Raw genomic sequence first — 20,962 nt, 5'->3', positions numbered from 1 at the left:
TTAGGATTCAGACTCTACTGAGAGCCCAGATGTTGGGCCAAGGTCCATGGTGTAGGGCATGGTGAATGTTCATAAACAAAAGATAACATCAAAGAGTGATCATTAGGAGAAACTTCAGTTTAATAAGGTTGTTATTTATTAAAGGGGAAACGTACTCTACAAAACAGCCTCACAATCTTGGGGTCAAAGCTGCTCCTAAGGTTGAGATCCTAGGAAGAAAGGACTGAAGTAGATCATAGAATTTACAGTGCGTGCAGAAGGCGGCCATTCAGCCCATCGAGTCTGCACTAGCTCTTGGAAAGAGCACCATTTAAGCCCATACTTCTAACCTATCCCCGTAACCCCACCTAACCTTTTTGGACACTAAGAGCAATTTAGCATGGCCAATCCACCTAACCTGCACATCTTTGGACTGTGGGAGGAAACAGGAGCACCCGGAGGAAACCCACGCAGACACGGGGAGAACGTGCAGACTCCGCACAGACAGTGACCCAAGCCGGGAATCAAACCTGGGACCCTAGAGCTGTGAAGCAACTGTGCTACCGTGCTGCAATGATGTGACAAGTCTTAATTAAAATATGGTTAGAATATAAAGTTGTGTGTGCATTTGGCACTCAAAAGGAATGAGGAACAATATTTTAGATAAACACATGTTTTCCTAAGTATTGACAAATCATAGAATGCCTTCAGTGCAGAAGGAAGCCATTCTGCCCATCGAGTCTATACCGACCCTTTGAACGAGCACCCCACCAAGGCCCACTCAGTCACCCTATTCCCTGTAACCCCATTACCCCAACTAACCTTTTGGACAACACGGGCAATTTAGCATTGCCAATCCACCCTAACTCTCACATGTTTGGACTAATTGATAATCTTTTTCATCTCCTACTATATTGGGAGAGAAAGAGACAGAAAAACAAAAAACTCAAGACCAGGGAATAATTATTTTCTTTTGTAGCCCATTCAGTCTTATTCTTTAAAGGTCAGTGTAAACAGAAGAGTGTGGAGAAGCAAAAGGGCAGAAGCTCTGGTCTATTAAGAGAATTCAAGAGATGGAAGCATCAGGCACCTTATAACAAAACATTTCAAAAAGACCAACCTGCAAACATTGAGACAAGTTTTATTCTGAGATGTTTAGATGTACCTTTTCTGATTAAACACAGGACACAATAAATCAGAAATCTAAAGTACAATAAATAGGTGGGCTTTAGTTCCAACTTTTTACCATGGGATGGGGGGTGGGGAGGAGAAGCTGAACAAGCAAATACCTTTTTAAATCTCGTTAATGCCTGCCATAATTCCCATTTGTATTAACAATACACTACAAGTTATAATACATTTCCTTCATACAAGGCCATATTAAACTAAAAAAAAAAAATCCAGAACTTCAAAACTTACCAGAACCTTACAAAATATTCCGAAAAGTTCAGTTCCAATTTATTTACAAAATTATCAGTTATTTTCTATTATCTTGGAATCAACAAAATGTTGATTTTGAAGGGGGTGTGGGGGGGGGAAGAGAGGGAGGTATGTGTGGTGTATGTGGGAGGGGTGGGGCCTGGAAGTATAAAACAATGCAGATGAACCCCTGCACTCAACACAACTGCCATTGTTAGTGGCCAAATGGAATTCACCTCATGGGCACTGTATCCAACAAATGTGCCTACTGGACCAACACTCCATCCAAAGCAGCTCACAATACCATTGCAATTCAAAACCTAGCACTTAATTTTGAAAGATCCACCTCTTAAACAAATGAGTTTCTTCATAATGCATAAACTGAAAATGGGTTAAATATGAAATTAAATTTGTTTTTTTTGAAAGTAACAACATAATGATTTACTTTTTTTAAGACCCTCTAGTTGCGATTGCAGAAGAGACTCAATTTTTCTTATTTATTTTTTGGTCACCATTTGTGCTGTAATCTGAACCTGTACAAGAGGGGGTGTGCAAAGGGCACATCATATGCATTTTGTAAAGTGTTTGCGTGAAGCATTCCTCAGACCGTACCTGAATAGTGATCTTTCTTTGTGTTTTTTTCTTAAATAAACTTCAGATAAAAGACACTCAAGCTGTATGTTATTTAAACTTGTTTTTAAAAAAATTATGAATTTATTTTTTTCAAATAGCAAGCAAAAACCCAAAGGATTCCCAACCATGGTGAATGATTAAAGAGAAACCACCTCTGATTATTAACGCACAGATCAAAACTTCTGGAATTCAAACCCTCTTTTGCCTTTAAGACTCTTGAAAGTTTCTGGCATGTTGCTGACCGAACCTTTTTCTTTGAAACATGTTATTTTAATATTAAAATTAATTAACTGGGAAAGCATCGAATGTGTGTCATGGTAACAAAAATCTGAAAACTAATGCCACGGAAGTGGTTCAAAATAGTAAATGAGCTTTACAAAAAAAAAAATATAGACTGTGCAAAACCTGACTTTCACATTTTAACAATTCCAGATGAAAACATAAGGCGAGCAAATATGTATGTGGTATGCACTGAGAACGATTGTTCATTCAGCTTGTGATGAAAGTGCTTGGGTTTTTTCTGAAGTGGAGCTCCTCACAAACAGGAAGTCACGTCAAAACTCTTTGCTTGAAAAGAGTTTTATTTTTGTTTCCCCACTGAAGTCATTTCATGTCGATTGTATTGAAGACCCACTCAGTAAATTTCTTCAGCTGTGCAGATGCAGTGTGGGATTCCTCCTGCAACCGCAAGTTGTCCTCCCGGAGGTGCTGTACCTCTTCCTGCAGAGCAGCTCGATCTTCCTTTGCCTAAAGAAACACACACAGATGAAGCGAGGCCGCACGTGGAATACAGAGCAATACCTTACTGAGGGATTCAGCTACAGAAAGAGCAGTCTCAGACAGTAATTACTACGCAGTAATCAGATAAAAGAGTTAAATGGAATTATGCACAACAGTTCCTAAACTGTAGTAATCTGATCATTGATCAGAACTGCACACAGAATGTTGCCTGGAAGTAATGGCACTAAGTAATCTGAACCTCTCAATCATATTTATAGCGATTGATATCTGAGTGATTACAATACAGTAATTGAAAACAAAACTTGTATTTATATAGCACCTTAAATGCATTAAAGCATTCCATGGGACTTTACAGGAACATTACAGAACAAAGTCAATTTGCCAATCGCAAAGGTCCTAGTAAAATTATGAAGCCCACTGTTGGCATCTGGTTACAAATATCATCCGATATATATGTAGGATGGGTCATTAATATTAATAGCAGCAACAATATAATGCAATGGTAATTTGTGTGCATTCTGTAAGTGATCCTACCATAACTATTAATACAAATTTTAATTGATCAGCATCATGAAATATTGTTAATTGGACAGGAAAATATCTTGTTGTTTAGAACACTGTGCAGATGATAACACTGATATTGGTGACTGCTGCAGACTTCATTAACACATTTCACCATACAATAATTTCATATTTGGGGGAAAGATTCAATACCTGCAGCACAGATAAACTGCACAAGATCTTTGCCATTTTTTTTTGAAGAATTAGAAGACATTTTCCTGCCTAGTGCAATAATTATTTTGTAAAAAGGGTGTAATAAGATTCTATTTTATCAGGGTAGGAAGATCAAATAATTCGTGAGCAATAAGGTGGAATGATTGAACAATATAGGTCTTCACTGTGAGTGAGAAGCGTTAGGGCCCTCAGGTGTCTTTTAAGAGGCGAGAAGACGAAGACCGAATGGTTCACAACTATATCTACGTTTTCTTGATCAGCAAGTTTGAAGACTCTGTTGATTGTTGCTGTTCATTACAATATATTTTCAATATTTACTATGTAACGTACATCACGATGTGTCAATACCTCAAAAAAACTCATAAAAGCAGCAAGCTCGAGTGGGTTAATAAGAAAGCAGACAAAAAGGGCAAGATTGATGTCAATGTAAGTGACTCTTGAGAATCATATGCAGTGTAAAACAGGTTACTGATTCACTATGAGCCTAGCAACAAGATAAACAGAACTCCAATCATGATTTCACCCTCTGTTTGCAAGTTAATTATGGATGACAAAGGACATCTAACTCAGCTTATCCATCCAGAGTGACATACAAACATACATATTCGGAGCAGTAGTAAGCCATTTAGCCCTTTGAGTCTTCGCTGCCATTTGATAACATTGCCTACATTATACCAGTGACTATAACTCAAGTATTTAATTGTTAGGAAACCAACTTGTGAGACCATGAAAGGTGCTGTAAATGAGGATTTTGTCTTTCTTTCGTGACATCTGCGTGCAGAAGGTAGAGCCACTGTAGCTATGTTGAAATTGGAGGCCCAATGCTGACTCTCTAAGGAGAATTCATTTTTTAAAAATATAATCGTTATTGTCACAAGTAGACTTACATTAACACTGCAATGAAGTTACTGTGGAAAGCCTCTAGTCGCCACATTTCAGCGCATGTTCGGGTACACAGAGGGAGAATTCAGAATGTCCAAATTACCTAACAGCACGTCTTTTGGACTTGTGGGAGGAAACCAGAGCACCCGGAAGAAACCCACACATACACGGGGAGAACGCGCAGACTCCGCACAGACAGTGACCCAAGCCAGGAATCGGACCTGGCAGTGAAGCGATAGTGCTAACCACTATGCTACCATGCTGCCCACATGCGCTGATCACATAGTAATCTACTGAAATTAGTAAACTTGCTACAAAGAAATCACAACATTTAAAAAACAACTCTGTTGCTGATTAGGGGAGGCAGTGGTGCAATGGTATTGTCACTGGACTAGTCATTTAGAGCCCCAGAGCAAGATCTGGGGACCAGGGTTCAAATGATGGCCATGAAACCATTGTCGTAAACCCATTTAGTTCACCAACGTCCTTTAGGGAAGGAAAAACTCACAATATACCATAAATGTACATTACTGACACTATCCTCAGGATTTGCCAATTAGACATCTCCATCAGCTTGGGAAAAATGTACATTAGATTGAATTGCAGATTTGAATTTTTCAAAGGACAATCCAGAACCCACACTCCAGAAAGTGTATTGTATATGGTTACATTTATAGTCTAAAATGGAAAACATGGTGTTAATAAATAAACTCCCAGCAACACCTCCTAACCTCGAACCATTTTTCAAGCAAGAACACTCAGTTGTTGTGCTGCTGTTGACCTTTGTGTGGCTTTGTGGTTTTCAGGTAGGGTTTAAAAATGAAAACCAGAACCACAAAGTTGCCCAAAGGTTGGAAGCAGCAGACCTTACACTGACAGACCAGCTTCACCTTCTACACCCTCCTCGCCTGCGCCCTAGTTGCACAAATGTGGAGTTTTTCCACTTACCCTCCTCAAATCGTCCCGAAGTTCATTCAGCAACATTTCCAGTTCAGTCACTTTGCCAGACAGAGTGGTAGGAGATTCCTCTCTGGAGGGGGAAAAAAAAAATTAAAATGCCCAACCAGTCAGAAAAGCATCCTATCAAGTTAAATTAAGTAACGGTTCTTATTTTGTAAACCTTGGGTAGATCTTCCCCATTGCCTCCCTCTTTGGGAGAATGACATTAGCTGCTAACTGACAAGCAGGACTGGTGTGACAGTGAACTCTGGGAAAGATGGTTCCTTATCTGGTGAACGAGCAAAAGAGGGAGAAGTTTATTCCCCGACTCTCACCCAATTTTCACTCTCCTCCTGAACTTCAGCCATTAACTCCCGATTTCCATCTGGTACCTCATCCAGGACGCCATAGTGAAGTGTCAGCCTCAACAGTGAATGTCAGCACAATTCCATCAGGTTAAATGCCATTATCCAGGATTTTAACCAATATTGTTTTCTATTCAGATTACAGGTTGGTTTTTCATTTCCCGTGTTTTCTGTTTTTCTTTTGGATTAGCAATACTGTCAATCAGTTATAACTTTGATCTGGCGTTGACAAGTTTAAGGATAACAGTCATCTTGTTCACAGCCTTTGTGGATAAATTACACTGGAGTATTATAGAATGCAACGTACGATTTGCTGGGCCAGATCACACTTTAAAAAAAAAAAATAGCACATTAATAACACAAGCTGCTGTTAATGCCCAAAACTGGCTAGCAGATTCAGGGGATGAGAGAAAGGCCACGTGTTGTGCATCTTGAGTTATGCTGCTCACGCAAATAGCATCCCATCCTTAGCTTCCCGGTTATTTATTAATGTAAAAAAAAAAAATTCCAACAAAGGGACAAGTTAGCATGGCCAATCCACCTACCCTGCACAATTTTGGGGTGTGGGGGTGAGACCCAAGCAGACATGGAGAGAATGGGCTAACTCCACATGGACAGTAACCCAAGGTTGGGATCAAACCTGGTTCCTCGGTGGTGTGAGGCAGTGGTGCTAACACTGCACCACCGTGTGGCCACGCTTCCCTATTATTTTTTAAAGATTGTTGTATTTTCACATTAAGGCTATTTAGGCAGCACCTCCAACCCACGGCCACTACCCTCTAAAAGGACAAGGGCACCAGACACATGAAAACACCACAGATCTGGATGATGCCCTCCAAGCCACTCACCACTCTGACTTGGAGGGTCAAAATCCTGGAACTCTCTCCCTCACAACACAGATACTGCAGTAGTTCAAGAAGGTAGCTCACTGCCACCTTCTCAAAGGCAATTAGGGATGGGCAATGAATGCTGGCCTAGCTAGCAAAGTCCACATCTCTTGAATACATTTTTAAAAATTCCCTATGTGTAACATGCGTGCGTGGGTGCACGTGTACATGTGTGTTAGTCCAGTGATTGAGTTCTGGTATGAGGACCCTGCTTCATAAGGAATGATATGATCCTTGAAGAAACTTTGTCATCAAAAGGAGACCTCTGGTACTGTAAGGTCCTCGCATTTAAAAAGGTAATTACAATTTGAGTGGGGAGGTTCAAGAGAAGTAAGAAAAGCTGAAAGATACACTGCGAGGTCTTGTTTTGGGTGTGTGAATTATAAAAAGCGTTCGAATTGTTCGAGGGACACTGTTGGTAAGAGAAAGGCTGTACCAAGATGATTAGACTGCATAACACTGTACATACTGCTGGTTTGGTTTTTATGGGTCAGTAGATAAGTAAACACAGTCAGAATACAGCTAAAAACATCCAAAATGGGATCTCATCTCACGGGTTCCCAAGACAGGCTCACTCACCTTCTGTGTACAGCCAGAGGTGATGGGTGTCTGTCTGCCTGAATGCTGCCGTCAAGCAATAAGCTGTCAGGTCTGTGGTCTGAATCATCAACACCAAATAAAGAAGCTCTCTGAACTGGAAATTGAAGAATGAAAACCAGTAAATATGTTATTTCTACACACACTTTTTGACATAAATTTATGGTCATTTCTAATGCATATTATCAAATATTCCCAGTTGTGCAGATTGCATGGAACGCTGGCTTGTCTATGGCATTTGATACCATGCTGTAATCAAATATCAGGAGATGTGATGTTTGCGATAATTATACGTTTCACCTCCACCCCACACCTGACCCCACCATCCCTGCCCTCTCTCCACCCCACTTCAATCATTGCTGACAACAGATTTCCCTTTTCTGAGGTGATTGCTGAATTGTTTCTGAATTGGCTTGATACATTAAACATCTCAGATCGACAGTGTTCTGATAGTGACTGGGCAGAAACCAGCACCAATTGTGACAGAAAATGCAATAACTGGTGGTGTGGCACAAAACGGGAAGTTGGTCTCCCAACTGAATTTGGGCAACACTCATCAAGGACTTAACATCAGAACTTTTCAAGATGCTGAGATCGTGCTTTAAAAGTGTTAAATTAAAGAAAGACTTCAATTAACTTTGTTTGCGTAATGGTGTGTGAGAATTTTACGTATTGCGTTCATGTGAACTACATTCAACAGAACAATTGTAAACATTGTGGGTGGAATTTTCTGAACCCTTCCTGCTGGCTTCGCTCCCACTGAAAGTGACCTCTCGAAGCTGGCGAGCAATACAAATGGCCATTGATTTTGGCGGGACCAGAACATACCATCGACGGCCAATGGTGAGATGCCTTTGCTGCTGGAAATCCTGCCATTTTGGGGGGGGGGGGGGGGGGGATCCTGACCACATGTATGTTTTGCCTCTCTAGGTTTGAGATGCAGCTTTGAGGAGAGCATTTTGAGTTGCACAATGCAAGGCTGTAAGAAACGGGAGGAATTTGAGGGAACCAATCAAACGAAGAATGGAACAATGTAACAGTCAGCACAAACTACAATTCCTCATATAAATTCCTATTCAGATGAGTACACCTTACATGCCAGCCCTAGCTAAATGATGGCTCTCCTTCGAGTCAGCAAGTTGTGGGTTCAAGGGACTAGAGTACACAGTGTATGCCGATGCTTCAGTGCAGGAATGAGGAAAAGACACCACAATGCTACCTACGTACTGAGGGAAAGAGTCTATATCGAGGCCTGGTGATACGGGTCAGGGTTGCAGTCCAGAATTTCTCACCACCGGTCGGGATGCTGGTTTGCTGGCTTGGTGCTGCTGCCAAGCTAAATTTGAAAAGGCCTGGTTGGGGCAGAGTACCTGTCCACCCACAAGTGACATGTAATGAATAAAGGTAAATGAGGCATCGACACAACCAATGGAAGAGGCCAGGCCTCCGAAAAGGAGGTGCCTTCTCCCTCTCCTACATACATTGGCAGCTCTTGCCTCCATTGCTGGAGTTTCCCATGTGCCATTGCTGGAGTGTCTCCTACTGATTCTCCAGCCTGTATTGGATGGCGATTGTGCTTTCTTGCACTTAACTGGCCTAGCACGGAAAAACCGTGTCGGGGATCTACTTCCAGCACGATGCGGTGCCGGGACCCCGATGTTCTACCAGCATTTTGTTCTCAACTCCATATGGAAACTTTAGTTCATGGGTGTCCATAACAACATTTTCTTCTCGCTGTTTGAGGGCGTGGAATTGCAGTGTACGCACATTCCCCATGCAACAAGATCCCCAGCACAGACATTTTATGAGGAAAAAGTTCTGCAAGCACATGGAAAAAACGCTGTGCATGCTCGACCAGGAAGCAGTACTGAGAAGCACCAACCTCGAAGTTTAAGAATGAAAGTAAGATACTTGCATTTTATACCAAGGATTAATTTCTTTTTATTATGCTGCGTTAATTCTATTAGAAAGTACAGAATATTGACTTGCTTACAGTGTAGCAGAGGTGACTTTACTCATCTCAGGTACGATAATGTGCAATGTTGCAAGGTATATAGATTTTAAGTGATAGTGAATCGGTTTGTGAAAACACGGTGCTAAGGATTAGCAGGATGTTGGCTGCAATCTCCTAGCTCCTGATCACTACCTTGTTGTTAATGTGAGGTAGCCAGCAGAGGTCAATGCAAGATGGCACCGGAGAGTGGCGACTCTCTGCGAGCTCTTTCAGACAGATCCTCTTCCTTCATTTCCTATAACCGTACTAATCTCTGAAAACCTAATTCGAACACTAACACTATCACTAACCTTTCTATGTATTTACATTATGTATTTTATGTTTGCTCTATGTATTTTATTAAAAAATGTAAATAAATAAATAATCTTTTATTGTCACAAGTAGGCTTACATTAACACTGAAAGTTACAGTGAAAAGCCCCTAGTCGCCACATTCTGACGCCTGTTCAGGTACACAGAGGGAGAATTCAGAATTCTCAGCTGGTACAGGAATTGAACCCGTGCTTCAGGCCTTGTTCTACATCACAAACCAACTGCCTAGCCCACTGAGCTAAACCAGCCCACTATTGTATTTTTTTTTCATGTACGGAATGATCTGTCTGAACTGTACGCAGAACAATACTTCTCACTGTACCTTGGTACACATGACAATAAACAAATCCAATCCAATCTCAAATTGCTCAGGTTAACTGACCGATTGATATTTAATGTGGTGGAAATTCTGGGCACTGAAAAGTTAAGAGAAAGGCTGCTGCTCCCTTCACCTTTCCTCAGACCAGGCGGACTACCCTATCATTTTCATCATTATCTGGGGGTTTTTTCCACAATGAAAACACATGCGAGTCCCATTAAAAGTAATAACAATGTCAAAATTGTAAAGAAACCCATAACAACTGCTAAGAAATATAAAGATTACGCCTCGCACACCAGATGCCACATTCTTTGTGCAACACTCTCTCTCTCTATGCTAAGCTTTCAAATTATATCATATTAATGAGAGTGCTTAGGCCATCTCTTATAACTGGGACAAAAGATTTTCAGAAGGCACTAATCCGCTCCACGGGGAGATCAGATAATCTTGTCAAATCATGGAAGCACCACTAATCCAAGCTTTCACTATCTGAAAATGTGACCAGCTTTTAAATGACAGTCCCAACTTCCCATAAGCCTCAGGAAGCATACACAAGACACCAGCACAATTTCTCTAGGTACTGTGGTAACAAATCGACAACTGCTGAAGGCCTTGAGGAATTTAATACACCCAGGAGGATAAAGGAGAATTGTTTCAATCCCAGTTCTCAGAGTTCTAAATATCAAGCCACAGCATAAAATTTCAGCCTCGCTCAGCCTGCTGATAAAATATGAGACCACACCATATAAATCTACAGAACTAACTTGTAGCACCATCAACTGGCAAACATACAGGTAATCTGATAACACTCAAAGAAAATTGTTGCTCTGAAACTGCCATGGCTGGTGTCAGAATGTACCTGGCACGGAGTGCATTTTGCCAGTTCTCATTAATTCTACGTGACTGAGTATTGCAGAGCAAATTCAGTACATGGAGAAACAGCAACTAGACTACCCTGTTAAAGCATATCCCATGTTGGAAGTATTGGGAGAGCCACTGATAACTGTCACGGAAACATCTTGGGGGTGTGGGGATAGGTAGAGGGCACAGCAGTGATGTTTGATTGGAAAGGAAGATGCTTATGAATGACAGGTTGAAGCTGGGTGTTTGGGCAGGGGGGGGGGGGGGGGGGGGGTTAATGAAGAAAGAGGCAAACATTCATTAATTGTTCAAACTAGGGTTTGATCATAAAAATTGTCCACATGAGTTTTCGGCACATGATTTGGGCTCAGATGAACTGCTCCACACAAGACGACCACACTTGTACTGCCTGTTTGGTTGAATGTTAAAGATGATATGCCACTACTTAAAAGAACAAACAGCCCTCCTGGTTTCCTGGTCAACATTTCTTCTTGAGCCAATATCCCTCAAACACAGTTTAACTGCTCAATCATTTCATGCCGAATTGTGGGATATTTCTGGTGCAAAATGGCTGTTACATCTACTTACATAAAAACAGTCACTACATTCAGTTTGGCACACTTTGAGCTGATCATGTATTAGAGAAGTTCAGGTATTAGTGAATGATATCCAGCTGAGTAATCTGCTTTAAATACATGCACAAAGAGTGTTAGAAAGAGCAGCTTTATCTTGAAACATCAATGCCTAAAATAACTCAAATATCATAGAACATAGAATGCAGAAAGAGGCCATTCGGCCCATTGAGTCTGCACCGATCCACTTAAGTCCTCATTTCCACCTTTTGGACACCAAGGGCAATTTAGCTTTTTTTAAATTAAAATTTAGAGTACCCAATTATTTTTTCCAATTAAGGGGCAATTTAGCGTGGCTAATCCACCAACCCTGCACATCTTTGGGTTGTGCAGGTGAAACCCATGCAAACACGGGGAGAATGTGCAAACTCCACACGGACAGTGATCCAGGGCCGGGATTCGAACCCGGGTCCTCAGCGCCATAGGCAGCAATGCTAACCACTGAGCCACCGTGCTGCCCAGGGCAATTTAGCTTGGCCAATCCACCTAACCTGCACATCTTTGGACTGTGGGAGGAAACCGGAGCATCCGGAGGAAACCCACACAGACACGGGGAGAACGTGCAGACTTCACACAGACAGTGACCCAAACCAGGAATCGAACCTGGGACCCTGGCGCCGTGAAGCCACAGTGCTAACTACTATACTACCGTGCTGCCCACATGGCAAGGGCTGGATAAGATGTCTGGTTTGGTGTGGGTGGAGGTACAAACCATCAATTCATTTAAAAGGTATCTGGGTGTACAACTGAAGTGCTGTAACCTGCAAGGCTATGGACCAGGTGCTGGAAGGTGGGATGAGAATGGCGGATAGTTTTTTTTTCAGCCTGCGCCGTAACTTTCCTATGGTTCCAAGTATAATCTATATCTATGCGCATGTGTTGGGAATCAACAATCCCAGTAGATCCAGTGAAGCATGTGAAATCTGCACCAATTGTGAATTTTCACCAGTCCCATTGCAGCTTCAACCTGTCATCAAAACAATCAAAAATCACCCAACCTGCTAACCACATGACAGTGGAAAACAGTTCCTCAATCACATGGTTTATTTAATTGTCAACTTATTTAAATTTAGAGTACCCAATTCATTTTTCCAATTAAGGGGCAATTTAGTGTGGCCAAGCCACCTAGCCTGCACATCTTTGGGGTGTGGGGCAAACACGGTGAAAATGTGCAAACTCCACACAGACAGTGACCCAGAGCCGGGATCGAACCTGGGACCTCAGCACCGCGAGGCAGCAGGGCTAACCCACTGCGCCACCATGCTGCCCATGATACCTTTTTTTTAAAAAACTGTTCAATTTGGAATTCTGAACTCACAAACATTTTTGGTTCTTACATTTATCCAATTACTTGGAAACCTTGAAAACTGGTAACGCTGAGTCTCGGCTTTGGCAATGGCTGATCTCTGGGTTGCACCTGGAAAGTTTTATTGCCTATCCTGGTCTATATATTTAATTTATTCAGGGCATGGTAAAGGCAGAGCGAGACCACAAGCACAAATTCTACACTGCTCTGCCTTGATTACAAGAGGAGGCTAAGCAGCCGTGAAAGTCTGGCAAAATTGAGGGAAAGGTGGAAAATGCCACGTATAGTCAACTTGAGTATTAAGCATAACAGCATTAAAAACAGGAACAGGAATGGGCCAGTTGGCCCTTTGGGTCTTCTGGCAAGTTCCCTCAATTACAAACTTACAGTTACAATAAGATCACCTCTCATTCTTCAAAACGTCAAAGAATATAGTACGCCCATTATATTCCATCTCTCCTCATAGGACAGCCTGTTCAACCCAGGAATCAAGCTTGTGAACTTTCATTACACATATATATATATATTCTATTTTGTGTACATAACGGTAAATGTACTTTATTCAAAAACCCAATAAAAAACATTTATTTTAAAAAAAAAATGTCCTGACACATCTTAGAGGGCAAAGTATGCCCTTCCTTGGGTACAGAAAACAAAACAGCATACAGCACTCCAGGTGTGGTCGCACAAAATCTGATCACCAACATTTCACAGTTTCACATCATTTAAAAATACTCTACTTTTCTATTCTTCTTACCAATATCTCCACATCTTACATCATTTGTCACTCACTTATCTGACATGTATTTATTTGCAGACCCTTTGCTGCCAGGCCTGGGATAGAGGCAGATAGATGGGTGCTAAATATAGTGCTGCTGGCCTGCACGAGGGTTCCCAGGCTCCACCCCGCCCCAGGCCATAACTGACTTAGTAGCTTTTTCTCGGATATTTGCAATACTACTGGGAAAATAGAATTCTTTCAATTTTATTAATAGCCTGTGCCAGCATACAGTTCTGTCACAGTGTGCTGGAAACTGAGAATGTGCTAACCGCACAAGACAGCACAGCACACACAGACATTTGAATGACGTGGTTTCTATATCTCATTTACTTGAGGCTGAACCTTCACCTTCCATTTCATTAAACTCCGCTGGCTCTGCATGTTTTGTCATTATGTTGGTTATGCATGCCATTTTAGCACAAGACAAAGTCAACGAACATGGACCATGCTTGTTCTTACAATCCAACAGGCAGCCTGGAAATCTGCACTGTATCTTGTGCAGTGACACATTTCAACAGGTACAAATAGAAATCTGCTCTAGTGGTGCCTTCCTTTATAGCAGTATATTTGCACAGTGGCCAGTTTCATAATAGGCATGTCAACCTTATGTGAGTGATTGATGAGTGAAGTGCGTTTCTCCTGCCAATTACACATCTTAAACCAAACAACCAGACCTCTGTAGACTTTATCAGTACAAACTTTCTGTGGGGAAGGAGCTGAGCGTCAATGTGTTTATGTTAAAACAAAAGAGTGTCAATACAAATGCATGTCAAGTTGATAAAACAGCAGCACAGGGTCAAAAACCAAGCCACCACTGGGAGGCTGGGCTTGAAATAAGTTAGCAATTGGCAATTCCAAAGGGCAAGCATTTGATAAAATAGAACATACATTCACCAAATAATTGAAAACAATCCCAAGATGCCCAAGAGCTGGCACAGGCAGGATGGTCCGATCAGCTTCTCTCTATACAGTATCGTTCAATGATTGTTTGATCTATCTAGATAACAGTGCCTATCATAAACGTTGTAAAGGCACAAATGAAGAATCAGTCCCCACGGACCAGATTTTCGCTTCTGACGTAGCTCGAATTGGCAAATTTCTCAACTCGGCAGACCCACCTTGGTTTAAAAGGCCACATTAGACCCAGGCTGGTTTAAAGGCCCGTCTCAGTTCTCTAGGACTATGTCCTATTGTTATGCCCTATTACCCTCACCCTTCCTTGGCCCCCACCTACCCTATGCCCCTCATACACCTATACCACCTGCATAGTTACTCCATATCCACCATGGGCAAAGCTTACAAGTGTGGAGATGAAAATATTGTTTTCCAACAATCGAGTACAGCTCTCAATCATACAACATACGATAGTGAATAAAAAATCCCATTCATGAAATTCATTCAAAGCTTTTAAATCTCAAGAATTTGATCTCTTAAAATAAAACAAACTTCTATTCAGACCACATATCAAAACACAGCTGATCCTTTAATGACCTCTTTAAACTGTGAATTCAGAACCTTCTGCTGATTAATTGTAGCTTCGGAAACTCAGCCAAGCATTCATAATGATATAATAACAGCCCTTGGGAAATATCAACAAAGGACTCTACTGAAACTACATGACAAATTGGTAATGATTTTTCTAACCTAAACTAGAAAGCCTGTCAATCAAAGCAGTCCAGCAAACTGTTTTATTTTAATTCTCACTGACAGCTGAAGCCAGTTTTAAGAAAATCTGAATTAGAGGTAGTAGGCTACTCGGCCCCTCGAGCCAGCTCAGTCATTCAGTAAGATAATGGCTGATCTGATTTTGTCTTCAACTCTACATTCCCACCTGCCCCTGATAACCTTTCAGCCCATGGTTATCAAGAATCTATCTATCACTGCCGTAAAAAATATTTAAAGACACTGGGCGGGATTCTCCATCGGCCGATGCTGAAATCGGGAAAGACGTTTGGGCGGAGAATCGGTTGCGAGGCCAAAATCATGGCCGGCACTGGGCTCTCGCCAGCATGCCATGCTCGGATGCCTCGACAACGGCATCAATGCGTTCCACTCCGCACGTACAGTATACACCTTCCGGATAACATTAGCGGGCCTGACCCAGTATTCTCCGGAGCCTCCGCGATGCTCCACCATCGTCAGGAGGAATTACCAACGGCGAGTTTCACTTGTGGTTCTAAAAATCGATAAACAGGCGTCGTGGATGATGAGGCAGAGAGAGGAGGTACGAAAAGTGTCCAACATTGCAATAGTGTGCTGACAGTTGTGCCGGTGGTACTTCTGCCAGAGCGGCGGGGGGGGGGGGGGAAGAGTATCAGGGGCTGGCCAGGAGGTGGTCCGTGGGGTCAGGATGGATGGTCACAGACCACCAGTGCCACAGCCTGCAAGGCAGCCATAAGGCTGCACACGCCGCAGACTGCCCACTGTGAACTTAGTGCCACGGAGGGGATGGGTGCTCCCCCCAACCCAGGCCACCCCCCTAGGTATCTTCTGGCCCCAGTCGATCTATCAACTGGATGGGTGTGCTCCAGCGCAACCGGTGCCATCTCGTTGTCTGGAATAAGTGTGTGTGTGGGGAGTGGAGTGATAATACGCGGCTACTGCATGTCAGCCTCTGGAGTGGCAATCCTGACCCAGCTGTAGCCACCTGGGTTGGCCACTTCCTGACTTAAAATGGAGAACCGCAAAGACTGAAGGGAAATTCAGCCAACATAGGCAAAGACTAGCAAGTGCAGAAATCATGTGTATTGAAACTTGCAAAAACCAGACAGTACTGAAACCAGCAGCCACCTGCATAGTAATGAGCAATTCCAAGGCACAATTGCAACAGTTAAGGTGAATAAAGCCAAGCCAGACTCCTCGGCGCCAGCAGGAGCCAAGACAAAGGAAGGCCAACGGACATTTAGGGACCGCCCAGCGATCAGGGAACAACTCCAGTATTGGAGAAATCGATCCAAATGATCGGAACGCAGTCCAATAATTTGGAACCAGGTACGGGGTCCGCCCCGAAGGGCGGGAAGTCCCTGGGGATTATAAAGTAGTCCCCAAGTTCAAATCGTCCTTCTTTGGCAGAGTCACTCAGCAACTTGAATCAACCCGGGAGAGTGACCTGTCTAAGCTGCCGCATCAACCAAGTAAGTCTCCAGTCAACACTCGCTATGAGATAGGTGCTCCTAGCTACAAGCCCTTACCAGCTTTTGAATCCTGCAGACTCAGGACCTGAACAAAAGGCCATTTGTTCCCCTGACCTGGTGGGCCAATTCCGAAGCTAAGTATTGGCCTTTTAGTGATAGGAATAGTCCAGAAAGTAGAGTTTATGCATGAGTAGTGATTTACTGTGTACAATAAATGTGTTTTGATTTGAATCTTACTAATTGGTGTGTTGATCATTACTTGAACTTGAACCTCGTGGCGGTATCATAAAGATACCTGGCGACTCTAGAGCAAAGGTTAAACAAACAGAGCAAATTACGAATTAAGAGCCAACCAAAAGTTAGCAACATATTACTGCCGACTCCGCCGGGACCCGACTTAGAAGTGGCTTAACCACTCCGGGAGGACCCAAAAATGTGAATTAGAAATCCAATTGGGAACAGAAAAACCATAAGTGTTCAAGCAGTTCTGATCAATCCTCATAATTCGGAAGTGTGTTAATGCATGCGTAAATAACAGGGCTATAAGGTAATACTGATAGATTTTTGTTGCGAAAAACTGTCGGGCGTTTGTATTCCGGAAAATAGCGAAAGCCGTATCTGTAATTACAGCACCGCCTTAGTACACCTCGTTCCAAATTTAAGAGACCATTCAGATAGGAAAGATGGCAATGCAACGCCTCCTGAACCCTGAAGAATTCGTGGTCGCAGCGACCAGCAGCAGAGTAGGACAGTGTCCCGTTTGGGAAGATGAAATCAGGAAGTACCTCAAAGGGAAAGGATAGCCCCTTTGGAGTGAATTCTGTGACAATGAGGAAACAGGACCCGGGAGTATAGGACATACTTGGTGGGAGAACCGGTCAGAGATTCATAAGAAAAGCTTAGGGAAAGCTCGCAAGCCGATGGCGATCGTGTCCTGTTTGGCACAATTGCGAGGCACAGAGGAGGTCGTTCAGACGCTCCGTAAAGAGATAGAAGGAATACATCGAATGAGCAAGGTCGATGTAAGTGAGGTTGAGAAAGAGAACAGAGTTGAGAAGGAAGTTAGCAGCAAAGGACGGAGAGGTGGATGATGCCAAGGAGGCACACCAGTTTTGTCTGGCGCATTTAAGCAGCTTCCAGACACAGTACGAAAAGGCCTATCAGGACACGCAACGTGCAGTCCCGGTAAGAGAGGAAACAGAGAAACAGGTAGAGGCATTGCAAAGGCAGTGTAGCGACCTGAAAGCAGCATTACGAGCAACCCATGCTACCACCACGGAGCACAGACAGAGCTCACTAGATCATGCGAAGTGCAGGAAGCAAATTGCAGAACTGCAGTCTTTGCTTTCAGTTCAGAATGGATTCCACAGCACCTTTGGATCCCAGTTAGATACAGAAGACGGCCCGGACTGGGAAGAATTAAATGAGACCGCGCATAGATATGTTCAGGGAACATGTGCGCAAGGAAAGCCCCAGAAGAGAAAAGCGCCCCAACCTCCCACATCACAGATAGATCAGGTTCCAATGAACCCAGTAACCACCCAACGCACAATAACATCGGACGGAGATACAGAATTTCTTTATACCACCCCTTTAACCGTGATCCAATTACGGGACGCGTGCAAGAAAATCACACTGTTCCTCCCCACCTCAGACCCCCACCACTTCTTTGCTAGAGTAAAGCAGCAGGCGACCATGTACGGCCTGGACGAGCGCGAGCACATGAAGCTCACAGTTTTGAGTTTAGACCCTTCGGTCGTGGCAGCCCTTCCCGACCCACAGAATGTAGGAGGAGGAACCCTTGCAGAAATGCACGCAGCGATCCTCGACGCGATCGGCTACAACAGAGGTGACCCAGTAGAAGGCCTGAATAAGTGCAGGCAGAAAAAGACAACACCCCACAGCGTTTGCTGGACGCCCGGGGGTTCATTTAACAGCAGTTTTCGGTAACTTAGAACCTGCCCATTTGTCCCAAGACGGTATGGCCAAATGGACCCGCACCCTTATCTCCCATGCAGCACGGTAGCATTGTGGATAGCACAATTACTTCACAGCTCCAGGGTCCCAGGTTTGATTCCCGGCTTGGGTCACTGTCTGTGTGGAGTCTGCACATCCTCCCCGTGTCTGCGTGGGTTTCCTCCGGGTACTCCGGTTTCCTCCCACAGTCCAAAGATGTGCAGGGTAGGTGGATTGGCCATGCTAAATTGCCCTTCGTGTCCAAAATTTCCCTTAGTGTTGGGTGGGGCTACTGTGTTATGGGGATAGGATGGAGGTTTGGACCTTGGTAGGGTGCCCTTTCCAAGAGCCGGTGCAGAATCGATGGGCCGAATGGCCTCCTTCTGCACTGTAATTTCTTTTTTTTTTATAAATAAATATATTTTATTCACATTTTTTTTCCGGCCAAACAAAACAGTACAAACTTTTTTCCCTTTTTACAACAATAAAACAATATACATAATAGTGACCGTTTTTTAACAAATAAATAAATAATATATAAACTAAATGGCAACTGCCTTAACAAAATATTAACTCTCCCAAATAATAAAGTCAAACAAGCCAATATACATATCCAAGTAAAAATATCCATACAAAAACACCCCTGAGGACCCACCCGAGCCCTCCCCCCCCCCCGGGTTGCTGCTGATACTTTCCCAGTTCCTTTATCGTTCTGCGAGATAGTCAATGAACGGTTGCCACTGCCTTGAGCCGAACCTCTTAGTGCAAACTTTATCCGTTCCAGTTTTATAAACCCTGCCATGTCGTTTATCCAGGCCTCCACACCCGGGGGTTTAGCTTCCTTCCACATTAACAATATCCTTCGCCGGGCTACTAGGGACGCAAAGGCCAAAACATCAGCCTCTCTCGCCTCCTGCACTCCCGGCTCTTCTGCAACCCCGAATATAGCCAACCCCCAGCTTGGCTCGACCCGGACCCCCACCACCTTCGAAAGCACATTTGCCACCCCCACCCAGAACCCATGCAGTTCCGAGCATGACCAAAACATGTGGGTGTGGTTCGCTGGGCTTCTCGCGCATCTCCCACACCTATCCTCTACCCTGAAAAATTTACTGAGCCTTGCTCCGGTCATGTGCGCCCTGTGCAAGACCTTGAATTGTATCAGGCTAAGCCTGGCACACGAGGACGAAGAGATTACCCTGCGGAGGGCATCTGCCCACAGCCCCTCTTCGATCTCTTCCCCCAGCTCTTCTTCCCATTTTCCCTTCAGCTCATCCACCATGATCTCCCCCTCGTCTCTCATTTCCCTGTATATATCTGACACCCTACCATCCCCCACCCATGGCCCCGAAATCACTCTATCCTGAATCTCCTGCGTCGGGAGCTGCGGAAATTCCCTCACCTGTTGCCTCGCAAAAGCCCTCAATTGCATATACCGAAATGCATTCCCCTGGGGCAACCCGTTTTTTTCAGTCAGCGCTCCCAGACTCGCAAACGTCCCGTCTAGGAACAGATCCCTCAGTTGCACAATCCCTGCTCTCTGCCATGTTCTAAATCCCCCATCTATTCTCCCCGGGACAAACCTATGATTATTCCTTATCGGGGACCGCACCGAGGCACCCGCCATTCCCTTATGCCGTCTCCACTGCCCCCAAATTTTCAGCGTTGCCACCACCACTGGACTTGTGGTGTATTTCTTGGGGGAGAATGGCAACGGCGCCGTCGCCCACGCTTGTAGGCTGGTTCCTTTACAGGACGCCATTTCCAGTCTCTTCCACGCCGCTCGCTCCCCTTCTCCCATCCACTTACACACCATTGAGATATTTGCGGCCCAATAATAATCACTTAAGCTCGGCAGTGCCAGTCCCCCCCTATCCCTGCTACGCTGCAAAAAACCCCTCCTCACTCTCGGGGTCTTCCCAGCCCACACAAAGCTCATAACACTCTTCTCAATTTTTTTGAAAAAAGCCCTCGTAACCATCACCGGGAGGCACTGGAACACAAAAAGAAATCTCGGGAGGACTACCATTTTGACCGCCAGCACCCTACCCACCAGTGACAGGGACACCATGTCCCATCTCTTAAAATCCTTCTCCATCTGTTCCACCAATCGTGTTAAATTAAGCCTATGTAGGGTTCCCCAGCTCCTGGCTATCTGGATCCCTAAGTACCGGAAATCTCTTATTACCCTCCTCAGCGGTAAATCATCTATTCCCCTGCTCTGCTCCCCCGGATGCACCACGAACAACTCACTCTTCCCCATATTCAATTTGTACCCTGAAAATTCCCCAAACTCCCGGAGTGTCTGCATTATCTCAGGCATCCCCTCCACTGGGTCCGTAACATACAGCAATAGATCATCTGCATATAATGATACCCGGTGTTCTTCTCCTCCCCTGAGTACTCCCCTCCACTTCCTAGAGCCACTCAGTGCTATGGCCAGTGGCTCAATTGCCAATGCAAACAGTAAC

The 20,962-nt window shown here is 43.9% G+C and overlaps 1 protein-coding gene across 8 annotated transcripts in view; it reads right to left on the bottom strand.

Annotated features, from left to right (window-relative positions):
* Positions 1-1,104: 1,104 nt before the first annotated feature.
* sipa1l1 (signal-induced proliferation-associated 1 like 1) overlaps positions 1,105-20,962 on the bottom strand; it is a 586,476-nt gene continuing 566,618 nt past the window's right edge. For all 8 annotated transcript variants that reach the window (XM_072486108.1, XM_072486095.1, XM_072486090.1 and 5 more), the window contains 3 exons: positions 7,160-7,274; positions 5,338-5,419; positions 1,105-2,778 (listed from right to left, as the gene is read on the bottom strand). In XM_072486108.1, the coding sequence (XP_072342209.1) occupies positions 2,635-2,778; positions 5,338-5,419; positions 7,160-7,274 (341 nt within the window). In that variant the 3' untranslated portion in view covers positions 1,105-2,634. The remainder of the gene's footprint in view (positions 2,779-5,337; positions 5,420-7,159; positions 7,275-20,962) is intronic.

The sequence above is a fragment of the Scyliorhinus torazame genome, chromosome 2 (genome assembly GCF_047496885.1).
Source record: "Scyliorhinus torazame isolate Kashiwa2021f chromosome 2, sScyTor2.1, whole genome shotgun sequence".
Classification (NCBI taxonomy): domain Eukaryota; kingdom Metazoa; phylum Chordata; class Chondrichthyes; order Carcharhiniformes; family Scyliorhinidae; genus Scyliorhinus; species Scyliorhinus torazame.
Note: the sequence above shows the minus strand (reverse complement) of the source record. Positions and strands in the feature narration are given on the sequence as shown.